This window comes from Lepus europaeus, chromosome 9 (assembly GCF_033115175.1).
Source record: "Lepus europaeus isolate LE1 chromosome 9, mLepTim1.pri, whole genome shotgun sequence".
In the NCBI taxonomy this organism is placed as follows: domain Eukaryota; kingdom Metazoa; phylum Chordata; class Mammalia; order Lagomorpha; family Leporidae; genus Lepus; species Lepus europaeus.
Window position 1 is genome coordinate 8,641,508 of NC_084835.1, and position 12,611 is coordinate 8,654,118.

The 12,611-nt window shown below is 52.4% G+C and overlaps 1 protein-coding gene across 4 annotated transcripts in view; it reads left to right on the forward strand.

The window, feature by feature from the left end:
- The window catches only part of ATG7 (autophagy related 7), a 223,500-nt gene that overhangs the window by 99,441 nt on the left and 111,448 nt on the right, over positions 1-12,611 (forward strand). For all 4 annotated transcript variants that reach the window (XM_062200455.1, XM_062200456.1, XM_062200454.1 and 1 more), the window contains one exon: positions 554-634. In XM_062200455.1, coding sequence (XP_062056439.1) covers positions 554-634 — 81 coding nt within the window. The remainder of the gene's footprint in view (positions 1-553; positions 635-12,611) is intronic.

Consider the following 12,611-nt stretch of genomic DNA (forward strand, 5'->3'; position numbering starts at 1 on the left):
GGAAGGGGCAGTGAATTAACCCACAGGAGACGCATGTTTGAGTGCAGATGCTGAGTGCTGTGGAGTCTAGAAATTTTGCCATTCGTATTTTTAGTAAAACACTTTAATGCCATCCTACAGGTTTAAAAGCACTTTGATGTAAATATAGTTGTCCGGACATAATATTGTAAATAGATAATAGTGCTAGTACAGTTTTGTGAATAAAGAAGATGGTGTACTATGGTTAAAACTGAGTGTCTACATGTAAACCAGTTGTAGTACACAAGTGTGTGCACTAGGTGGTGCCATTTCCTTGTCAATTTGTTGCTGTTGGAGTTTGCTCGAAGTCAACTGGATATATATTTTGGACTGTCTCTGCCTTCCTTGGTCCCCAGCCCATCTCCCCTCGTGAGACCCCACCTAACATCAAATTGAATAAGTGTTCATTTATCGCACGTCCAGCTCTCACTTCTGTGGGAGAGACGCCAGGTCCATCGTGCCAGGACCCGGAAGTGCATTTCAGAGATGGGGCCTTCCCAGCGTGATGTGAATTCTTCATTCTGTTTGTTTTTAGATTCGGGGATTTCTGTCCCGGTTTGATAACGTCCTTCCCGTCAGCCTGGCGTTCGACAAATGCACCGCCTGTTCTTCCAGAGTAAGTGGTCCTGCCTCTCAGCCCCAGAGCGAGCCTGGCCACCTCCCACCAGCCAGAGCCAAGAAAACCAACCCAGGCCTTTGTGTGGGGGAGGAGTGGGGTCCTAACACTGGAAAAGGACACTGTGCTCATTGTATTGGTCTCACCGAGAAATGGCCTGCGGAGACTGCACGGGCAATGGACAGAAGAAGCCAAGCCAGTGTCTGCTCTGAAGCACGCACGGCAGGCATTTTGGCTTGACCTTGAACTTCTCTGGTCTCTGATCACCCCCTTCACACAGAGTGGATGGGGGCGGAGTTGGGGGGGGAGGGTTGCTTGCAGGCAGCCTGGCCATGCCTCCTTGGGAGACCAAGGCCTGACAGAGGAAGCATAGGCAGAGATTAGGGGCCTGGAGGGGAGCCGTGAGAGGGCCCCTTCGCCTTTGATCTTTGCAGAGGCTCTAAAAATAGTGCAAGCAGTAATGGGAACCGGCTGGTATATCTCACAGCTACAGTGATGGCATCTCATTTTTTAATAGGCTTTGAGAAACTGTCGGAGTTATTTTTACATGTATACTCGGTATGATAGCTGATTTCCTTGTGGGTGTCCTTTTAAGCCTTCTAACACCCAGTGGTTTAACCTGGGCTTTAAAAACTCAGGAGTTTGTGTATAAGCACAGATAGTTGTGTTAGAGTTCTGTGCAAAACAGTGTCGTGGTCATGGGACCAAACCGCGGCCTCCCTGTTAGAACCAGGGTTCTCAGTGCCCCGCACCCTGACTCTGGCAGGGTGGAAGGAATTCCATTCTAGAGAAATGGTCTGAGTTGGCAGGCTTCTTCTGAAAACTCTTCTTGGGTCCTGTCTTAGGAGAACGGTCCTGACAAGTGTCAGTAAAAATTGAGCTCAGATTTGATAAACACTATTGAGAAGTTTGGTTAAATTTAGATGCTCCAGAATTTATTTTTGCTTCAAAAGTAAGCTAAGCCCGTGTCGTGGATCGCAAGTGCCCGCGCTGAGGTTTGGAGCTCACTGTGGGTCAGTAATTGCCTGTGAGAGTGAGTGTGTTCCTCCGCCTCTTGGCTCTTTGAGATATCTCACATCTGCGCAAGGCAGGGTCTCAGGGATGTCCGGTGTGGCTCTGTCTTGAGAAATACAAGTTTGGGAATTGTGTGCTCTTTAGAGGAGTGCTTTCTTTTTCTTTCTTTCTTTTTTTTTTTTTTTTTCTTCTTTGAATGGATGAGTAGATTGGTCTCAAAATAACTTGACAGGATTAATTTTTGTATTGAAATCATTTGGCACAGGTGCCAGAAGTTTTTCTATGGCATTTTGTAGGCCTGGCTGGCCAGTGAAATAAAGATAATTGGGTGCTCTGAGTGCAACACAAATACGCCTTGGTTCTCTCCCTGATGCAGTTAGCGCTTGCAAGAGGCACGAGGGCACGTGGGTGAGCTGGGCTCCCTGGTAATCTCCTGACAGAGTGGGTGAGCTGGGCTCCCTGGTAATCTCCTAACAGAGTAGGTGAGCTGGGCTCCCTGGTAATCTCCTAACAGAGAGTGGGTGAGCTGGGCTCCCTGGTAATCTCCTAACAGAGAGTGGGTGAGCTGGGCTCCCTGGTAATCTCCTAACAGAGAGTGGGTGAGCTGGGCTCCCTGGTAATCTCCTAACAGAGTAGGTGAGCTGGGCTCCCTGGTAATCTCCCGACAGAGTGGGTGAGCTGGGCTCCCTGGTAATCTCCTGACAGAGTGGGTGAGCTGGGCTCCCTGGTAATCTCCTAACAGAGTGGGTGAGCTGGGCTCCCTGGTAATCTCCTAACAGAGAGTGGGTGAGCTGGGCTCCCTGGTAATCTCCTAACAGAGAGTGGGTGAGCTGGCTCCCTGGTAATCTCCTAACAGAGAGTGGGTGAGCTGGGCTCCCTGGTAATCTCCTAACAGAGAGTGGGTGAGCTGGGCTCCCTGGTAATCTCCTAACAGAGTGCGTGAGCTGGGCTCCCTGGTAATCTCCCGACAGAGTGGGTGAGCTGGGCTCCCTGGTAATCTCCCGACAGAGTGGGTGAGCTGGGCTCCCTGGTAATCTCCTAACAGAGTGGGTGAGCTGGGCTCCCTGGTAATCTCCTAACAGAGTAGGTGAGCTGGGCTCCCTGGTAATCTCCCGACAGAGTGGGTGAGCTGGGCTCCCTGGTAATCTCCCGACAGAGTGGGTGAGCTGGGCTCCCTGGTAATCTCCTAACAGAGTGGGTGAGCTGGGCTCCCTGGTAATCTCCTAACAGAGTGGGTGAGCTGGGCTCCCTGGTAATCTCCTAACAGAGTGGGTGAGCTGGGCTCCCTGGTAATCTCCTAACAGAGAGTGGGTGAGCTGGGCTCCCTGGTAATCTCCTAACAGAGAGTGGGTGAGCTGGGCTCCCTGGTAATCTCCTAACAGAGAGTGGGTGAGCTGGGCTCCCTGGTAATCTCCTAACAGAGAGTGGGTGAGCTGGGCTCCCTGGTAATCTCCTAACAGAGTAGGTGAGCTGGGCTCCCTGGTAATCTCCTGACAGAGTGGGTGAGCTGGGCTCCCTGGTAATCTCCTGACAGAGTGGGTGAGCTGGGCTCCCTGGTAATCTCCTAACAGAGTGGGTGAGCTGGGCTCCCTGGTAATCTCCTAACAGAGAGTGGGTGAGCTGGGCTCCCTGGTAATCTCCTAACAGAGAGTGGGTGAGCTGGGCTCCCTGGTAATCTCCTAACAGAGAGTGGGTGAGCTGGGCTCCCTGGTAATCTCCTAACAGAGAGTGGGTGAGCTGGGCTCCCTGGTAATCTCCTAACAGAGTAAGTGAGCTGGCTCCCTGGTAATCTCCTGACAGAGTGGGTGAGCTGGGCTCCCTGGTAATCTCCTAACAGAGTGGGTGAGCTGGGCTCCCTGGTAATCTCCTAACAGAGAGTGGGTGAGCTGGGCTCCCTGGTAATCTCCTAACAGAGAGTGGGTGAGCTGGGCTCCCTGGTAATCTCCTAACAGAGTAGGTGAGCTGGGCTCCCTGGTAATCTCCTGACAGAGTGGGTGAGCTGGGCTCCCTGGTAATCTCCTGACAGAGTGGGTGAGCTGGGCTCCCTGGTAATCTCCTAACAGAGTGGGTGAGCTGGGCTCCCTGGTAATCTCCTAACAGAGAGTGGGTGAGCTGGGCTCCCTGGTAATCTCCTAACAGAGAGTGGGTGACCTGGGCTCCCTGGTAATCTCCTAACAGAGTGCGTGAGCTGGGCTCCCTGGTAATCTCCTAACAGAGAGGGTGAGCTGGGCTCCCTGGTAATCTGACAGAGAGTAGCTGTACCTTTCTCCTGCACGCTGGCTGTCAGCGTTACATTGAGGTATCACTTTTTTTGTTGGCAAAATTATTTCCTGTTGGTGGTGGTTGAGAGAGTCCTGCTTTACATAAACAGGCCGCACGAGCTAATGCAAGCTGACGTGGGTTTTCACAGCTGTGCGAGTCCCATGGCGATCCCGTTTCATGTGGTCTGGGTGTTGGGTTTCTTGTGTTCTGAAGAGCTTGCCTCACTGGGGCGCATTCATCCTCCCAGCAGAAGCTCGGCGTCTGCTCCCTTGGCCACCTCCTCCCCTCGCTCGGGAGACTGTCGTCTCCCATTATCTGCGGGCCCAGCAGCAGGGCTGTGAAATGACAAACCCAATTATATTTTCATCTCCGTGCCTGAGGTTTTCTGACTGCGTACTTAGCATCCTGCTTTTTACTGAGTCAGATCCGGGGCCTCAGCAGGACTTGGGAGAAGGTCCGCGTTGACATGCGTGCAGTGGGTTTTTCCCTCCAGTGGCTGTCTTGCATTCTCTCCCAGGAGCATCCTTGCTCATGTCTTGACTGAGGCAAGAGCCAGCAGAAAGGGTGGAGCCATAGGAGAAACTTCTGTGTAGTGAGGCTCTCGCGCGTCACCTGGTTGAGAGAAACCACAGTGGTGTGGATCTTGGGGCAGTCTGAGCAGGGGCGGAGCACAGCCGGCGGCTGCTCTGCCCACAAGTCCACCGTGGCAGTTTGCCCTTGCCTTGGCACAAGGGCAGCTGAGCAGCTCCTTCAGGACTAATACCAAAGCATCCCCCAGCGCAGGTGGGTGTTCCAGAATTTTCTAAATGGTGGTGCCTGGAGATTCGTAAGGACCCCTTTGGAAACTTAGTGGAGGGCTTCAGGAAGCTCATGAAAACCAGTGACAAGGGGACTGTGCCCCACCAGCTGGTGAAGCCCCCTTGGGTGAGGTTTTTCTCTCTAGTTGGGTTGAGAGCCAGCTAAGGGACTGGGGGCCACTGCCAGAAGGAACGGTGTGATGTGGAAACTGTGTTCCTCAAAGACTTCCTCATGATGCCTCGGCTCAGAGGTAGCAGTGAGCCTTTCACCTACACTGTCTGTTGGCTGTCAGGGTATCTGGGGGTAGCTTTCTGCAATGATACAATTTCAAACTACAACAGTTGCAAGACTAGCACAAGGAAGTGGGGTAGGATCTCCACCCAGAGCCACCCTAGACTTGGGCCCAGTGAGTCTGGGCTCCCCTCCCTCCCTTCGTCCCTCCTCCACCTTGAAATTTTGGGAGTTAATTGGATTGTTGTGGTCCTTCACAACTGAATACTTGGATGTGAATTTCTTAAGAACAAGGACCTTGTTTTACCTAATGACCTTGCAAGCTCTCCTGTGGGCTCCTTAGCCTGCGTCTTTTTTTTCTTTTTTCTTTTTTTTTTTTTTTTTTTTTTGACAGGCAGAGTGGATAGTGAAAGGGAGAGAAAGAGAGAAAGGTCTTCCTTTTGCCATTGGTTCACCCTCCAATGGCCGCCGCGGCCGGCGCGCTGCGGCCGGCACATCACGCTGATCCGATGGCAGGAGCCAGGTGCTTCTCCTGGTCTCCCATGGGGTGCAGGGCCCAAGCACTTGGGCCATCCTCCACTGCACTCCCGGGCCACAGCAGAGAGCTGGCCTGGAAGATGGGCAACCGGGACAGAATCCGGTTCCCTGACCGGGACTAGAACCTGGCGGCGCCGCAAGGCGGAGGATTAGCCTGTTGAGGCGCGGCGCCGGCTCTTAGCCCGCGTCTTTGTTAACCTCAGCTGTTCTGTAGAATTTCCCTCCATTTGGATCTGTCTGTTGCTGCCTTTTGATGAGATTGAGGGATGCACTTCCGGCAGGAATGCCAGGGCCATGTTTCATGGCTTCATGTCTCTGGTGATGCGGTTTCTCCCCCTAGGTGTTTATTTCGCCCTTCCCCGGGTTTGTCACTCCTGTCCCTGCCCTAGGAAACCTGACTCCTTGCTAAGTCTGGATTCTACAGAAACGAGTTACAAAGTCTCCGGCTCATATTACTACAGAAAATGCATGCAATAAGGAGAGTTCAGAACTTGTGCATTGTTCTTTTCTCCAGGCAATATTTATCATGGGTGAAATGCGTGAATCTTAAGAAAGCAATTCTGTAAGTTTCGACTACGCATCCCTCTCCGTGAGGAGCACTGCTGCGGTCTGTGGAAGCTGCTGTCATTCCCACGCCGTTGCAGGGCAGGGAGATCTGTTGAGGTTTTGTTTTTTTTTTTTTTTTAAGATTTATTTTATTTATTTGAAAAGCAGAGTTAGGGGGCAGGGCAAAGGAGGGAGAAAGAGAGCTTTCCATCTACTGGTTCACTCCCCAAATGGCCAGGACTGGGCCGGGCCGAAGCCAGGAGATTCATCCACGTTTCTCACATGGGTAGAGAAGCCCAATCCCTTTTCCAGGCCATTAGCAGGGAGCTGAATGGAAAGTGGAGCATCCTTATAGGTGCCAGCATCACAGGCAGTGGCTTTACCTGTTGGGTCACAAGGCCAGCCCCATCTGTTGAGTCAAGCAGCTGGGATGTAGGAGCAGCTGCAGCCTTGTCTAGGGACCCAGGAGTTGTCGAGAAGCTACTGTCTGGTCTGCGGGGTGGAAGCAAGGCGGAGCCTCGGGAGGCTGGTGTTGCACAGTCGTGTGACTCATCACTCCTGTGAGACTGCGACAGCGGCCTGCTACCAAAATGCAGGCTCCAGACGTGGATCGCTGGGGACCTGCCCACTGCGCACATGAAGTGCGTGTGCCCAGAAACCCGATCTTGAGATCACCGTGATGAGCAGCCTGATGATAGACTCGTTCTGGAGTTGGGTGCGCGATAAGATCACGTGTACATCCACTGTGACTTTGTTTTCAAAATGTCTGTGTGTTCATTGGGACGGGTGCGTCCTGCCGAGTGTCAGGGAGAGGGTGGGTAGGAACACTCGGCGTCAGCTGGGCCCTCACACAATGAACTGTGCCTCCTTCTTGCCTTTGTCAGAGCCGGCCCCCCTGTTCATCCTGGGCAGTGTGTAACGCCATCTTCCATCACACTGCGGTGTGAGGAAGCATGACACCAAAAAGAAGCCTACTGTTTAAGTTGTACCTTAGAACAATCTCTATCCTGGCGTGCCATTGTGTCTGCGATGCCAGCTTCACATAGGGCTCTGGTTTGAGTCCTGGCTGCTCCACTTCTGATCCAGCTTCCTGCTAATGTGCCTGGGAGGGCATTGGAAGAGGGCACAAGTGCTTGGGCCACTGCCACCTATGTGGAGACAGAATGGAGTTCCAGACTCTTGGGCCTGGCCCAGCCCTTGCTGCTGGCAGCCATTGGGGAATGAACCAGCAGATAGAAGATATCTCTCTATCTTTCTGTATCTCTTTCAAATAAATAAATAAGTCTTAAAAGCACTATACCAAAGTCATCTATCACCTAAAAGGTCTACACTTGTACCATCTTGGGGACAGAAGGGCAGATTTGGAAGTGTGTGTGTGTGTGTGTGTGTGTGTGTGAGAGAGAGAGAGAGAGAGAGAGAGAGAGAGAGAGAGAGAGAGAGAGAGAGAGAGAACAGGCATTTGTTGACTCATGTCTGAGTCCCTGCTGGGTACCTGAGGTACAAGATGATTGACATGCCACTGTATTTAGGGATTGCGGGATGGAGGGTGAGACAGGGCTAGAAACCAGAGGTGGTCTTTGCGACATGGTGCTGCTCTCTACAGCCAGGGGCAGGCTCTCCTGACAGCATCCTTGTTGTAGCAATTAATTTTTGTAAACTTGGCAAAGCCTTGCAGAGAATGACCTGAGCTGATGTCCGAGGCGAAGCAGGAATTGCTAGAAACAAATGCAAGGGAGAGCAAGAGGCGTTCCCAGTGGGGAGGGCTGCAAGTGTCCCAGCCAGAGGCAGGGAAACGGGGCACACCTAGGCAGCTGTCCAGTATGGCAGTTGTGACCGAGCCTGGGGCACCCAGCTCCCTAGAAGTTGGCCTCTTGTCACTATGAGCACTGTTGTGATTTCAGCTTTCCTTTGAGTTGGAATCCAGAGTGCTTTGTCTAACACTCGAGGCTGCTGTTTTGAATTTTACAGTTCCATATAAAACTGCTTCTCACCTAGCACCAAGCTCAGGGGGTTTCCCAGCCTCGGCATCCACAGCTGCTGCTGCCTTGTGGAGCTGGAAGACAGGGGATTTCCAGGCTGCTGGCCGTGTCCCTCACTGGCCACTGAGTGACGGCCAGCAAGGTGTCCCCCACCCCCGGCACGCCTCCGTCTCTTGGGTGAGTCAGCTGCATGAGATAAGCTCTGGCTCCCTGTTGACACTTGAAGTTACTAGCTTTTATATTTTAGATTTATTTTATTCTCTGTTTCCCAAGTAATGTATTTTAATCACTAAAAATGCAGAAATATATTTGAGGAGAAAGCAGACAGTGAGCCCTGGGGGTTCTTCCTGTCTGACTTTCTCAGAGCCCGTGTGCACATTGTTGTGCGTGGATCATTTCTTTTTTCCAAACATTCTTCCCCTGAAATTCGCTTCAGATAGAGGGATCTGTGGTGCTGCATCAGGCTACTCCCCACGTCTTGGATTTGATAGGTTTTAAATCAGCCATTTACAAGGCCTGGCCAGGGCCCAATCGGAAGAGCGCTGTGGAGCTGATGCCAGGAATTTCTGTGTGCAGCTTCTTAGTGGCAACTGTTATTCAAAATGGGGCACAGCCAGCTTTCTCTTCTCCTTTCCAAAGGGGACATAAATCTTTGATTTGGAAAATGATGAGTAACCCCTAGGTTCTCTTTCCCTATCTCATTTACCCAGTGAGGCCTCAAGTCGTCTCTGTGAACCAGTGATGGATTCCATATGTACAGCTGTGTGGTGTAAACCGTATCCCACATCTTGTCCATAGCAACTAGTGTTTCTCCAGTCTCCAGAATGGTCTGGTTCCCGAAAGGACGTGGATTGTGCAGCCAGAGCCCCTGTGCTGTGCCGAGCTGCAGGCCCTGACCCCAGAGCTCCCGGCTCTTCTCCCCCTCAAAAAACCTCAGACGTTGGTCCCTTTGCTTCAGTTTCCTCATCCATAGAGCAGGGAAAATATTTTGTTTCCTAGGAAAACTGCAATGGCTGCCGGGTATCCAGTTCCTTGTGGCCAAGTACACGGCCTTTGCCCACTCCTGGGACTGGTGTTGACACCAGAAATGAGGGAACAAAGGGCCCCATGATTGCGCTAAGTCTCCCGGGCATGTAGTCCTTTGCCGGGCTCACACTTGGTCCCTGATCCGGTACAAGGAGAGAATTGCATTGGGGGCCTAAGGGTCAAGTCTGCCTCGCACTCATGTCTCCTGGCTACTGCTGTTGTCTTGTACCTCAAGACCAGCTCCTCAGAGGTTGGCGTTGGTGCTGCCTGCTTTGTCTGTCTTCACCGTGGTCACAAAGAGGTGCCCAGCCTGCATAGACACCTTTTTTCTTTTGTTTTCTGAGATTGATTTTATTTGGAAGGCAGAGTGGCAGAAACAGAGTTTTCATCCATTGGTTAATTCTCCAGATGGCATCAATACTTGGGCCTGGGCCAGGATCAAGTTAGGAATCAGGAACTGTGTCCCAAGTGCGTACAGGGGGTCCAAGTACTTGAGCCATCCTCCACTGCTTTCCCAGGCGCATTAGCAGGGAGCTGGATTGAAAATGGAGCAGCTGGGACTTGAACTGGTGCTTCAACGTAGGATCTAGTGACACAGGCAGCGGCTTAACTACTGCCTCACAGTGCTGGCCCTAAACACTTTTTTCCCTATAGGATCCCTTTTGCTGTGCAGACCAAAAAGTTTGGGGCTGTCACCTTTCCTTCAGTGGTTCCTCGGGCTGCCTCGCCTACCTGCAGGTGGACTCTGGGTTACTGAGAACTAAGGTTCTTTGCAGTTGGGAATGAGTCTCATTCGCTTTCTCACTCACCCGCTCCCACGGGCACTTCCCTTGGTTCTTAAGTTTTTTGAAGACTGTTCAGATTGGTGAAAGCAGCCACCCCAGCTCCCCCTGCAAAATGCAAGACCACACCCAGTTTGGCAGACAATTTGAGTGCCATTGCGAAATCCTTCAGACTTCCTGGGTGCTGTTCCCAGGTTCTCCTGGGTGACACCTGGGAGAGGAGGGTGGCAGCTCATGCCGCTGCGGGGCTCTGATGGCTTTGGGGGGCTCCGGGCCTCTTTGGAGCCTTTCTTTCCTGAGTGCAGTAGAGGGAGATGCAGGTCGGGTGATCGCTGGGTCTGTTCTCGGGCTCTGAGGCTGTGTGGTCCCATGAGCAGCTCTGTCGTTTGCTTGAGCCCCGCTGCCACCAGATGCCTCCCTGCTCGCTGCTCTGGGGCTTGTTCCCCTCTGCTGGTTGGGAGCCTGCGCTTGGCTCCAGGCGGGCAAGAGCCCTGGCTTCATTGTTCCTGTTCTTCCTTTCCTTTTTTATTGACGGAGGACGTTTGTCTTCCGCCTCCTCCGTCTACACTGAGTATCCTCGTAAGGGAGAGGTGGAGAGGATCAGGGAGCCGTCAACTTGACCTGGGAAGGCTTTCATGACTTCAGGAAGTTTGTGGGAAAATGGAGTTGAAAGACAGTGTGTGTGTTCTGTGAACTTCAGGAAGAGCCCTGGTATGTGCTGTGCACACACTGCTGTATGCAGTGCCTGTAACTCTGCACGCAGAATGTTTAGAAACACCCAGTCATGACTCTTGTCATAGAGCTCAGTAATCCCATGGCGTCTCTGGCGGACAGGGGGTGAACAAGACACAGGTGAAGCTTCTGAGACTGTCTTCTGACAAGGCGGTAATGGGGTTTGGGTTATGGTGCAGTGGGTGAAGTTTCCACTTGCTGTGTCCACATCCGTGTGAGCGCCGAGTGGAGTCCCAGCTGCTCCACTGCGGATCCAGCTCCCTACTCATGCACGTGGGAAAGCAGCAGAAGATGGTCCAAGTATTTGGGCCCCTGCCACGTAGGTAGGAGACCTAGATGGGGTTCCAGGCTTCTGGCTTCAGCCTGTCCTAGCCCTGGCCATCGGCAGGCATTTGGGCAGTAAACCAGCAAGTGGAAGATCAGTGTCTGCCTGTCTGTCTCTCTTTTTGTACTGCCTTTCAAATAAGTACATACATCTTCTTCTTAAAGGACATAATGTTACAGACTCCATGGCTACATTATTTGAAGCATCACCTGCTTCATCTTTCCCCCAAGAACTGTACCAAGTTTGGAAAGGGTGATTATCCTCTCACCAACAGTAGAAACTGTGGTGACAGTTGGCACATGAATCAATGAAGAGTACGATGGGAGACTGAGAGGGTGGCCTGAGCCCTGCTCCAGGAGCTCAGCTCTGGCAGCGTAGGAACCCCGAGGAGGAACGCCCTTTCCTGTCAGTGAGGAAGCACCATCTGTCATTAAACCCGAAACCGTGGGTGTGAAGTGTTCTGACCACTTGCTCAGCGGATGCTTTCCAGTTTTGCGGACCTCGTTGATTTCGGTCCTGCTTCTGATGATGGTTGCTGTGCTGAGCCATCACTGCGGGAGTGTGTGGAAACGGGACGCCTAGGCGGTTGGGAAAGGTGACCTTTCGGCGTGTGAGGAGGTCCACTTCATAGCGTCAACTCTTGGAAGGGCTCTGCTTGTTTTCTTAAGGATTTTTAACTGTCTCCGTTTTCTTTCTTTCTTTCTTTTTTTTTTTTTTTTTTTTTGACAGGCAGAGTGGCTAGTGAGAGACAGAGAGAAAGGTCTTCCTTTTTGCCATTGGTTCACCCTCCAGTGGCCGCTGCGGCCGGCGTGCTGCAGCCAGTGCATCGCGCTGATCCGAAGGCAGGAGCCAGGTGCTTCCCCTGGTCTGCCATGTGGGTGCAGGGCCCAGGGACCTGGGCCATCCTCCACTGCCTTCCCGGGCCATAGCAGAGAGCTGGCCTGGAAGAGGGGCAACTGGGACAGAATCCGTCGCTCTGAACAGGACTAGAACCAGGTGTGCTGGCGCCGCAGGCGGAGGATTAGCCTAGTGAGCCGCGGCATCAGCATACCGTTTTATTTTTTCTAAAGAGCCTTCTAATATCCCTCCCAGGTATTTCTGTTTTATTTTTTATTAGATTTGAAAAGCAGGGAGACAGATCTTGCATCTGTTGATTCATTCTCCCTAGTGCCTGCAACAGCCAGGGCTAGGCAAGGCCAAATCAGGAGCTGAGAACTCAGTTTGCACTCCCCTGCCAGTGGCAGGAACCCAGGTACTTGAGCTGTTACCTGCTTGCTCTCAGGCTGCACGTGAGTACGTCGCACAGAGGGAAGCAACAGGGTAAGCGGTTCTCATAGCAGAGGGCACGACCCCGAGAGGTGAGCGGTGTTGATGGGCAGATGGTCGGAGTCTGGGTCTTTTCCTTCCTTTCTCTCTTTTCCTTCCATCCTGGGGTTTTTATTTGGAGTTTAATTATTAACCAGAACTAAACTTCAAGTTTGTGTTCCCTGGGGGCTTGTGGGTAGGGCGGGGGAGTCCTCTTTCCTGGAGGCCATGGTATCTGGGGCTGTGTCGATGAACGTGGCCAGCACCAGGTCTCTAATGCGCCTGGACTCCTGGGAGTAGCTTGTTGGCTTGGTTCCCTCTGAACCCTTAGAGGCAGGGGCGTTGTAGGGTTCAGCATGGTGGTCTGCATCCCTGCCCCTTCCGCTTGTTGGAAGCCCCCTCCCCGACGCTGCACGGTCCTGCTGTTCCTCACTACGGCC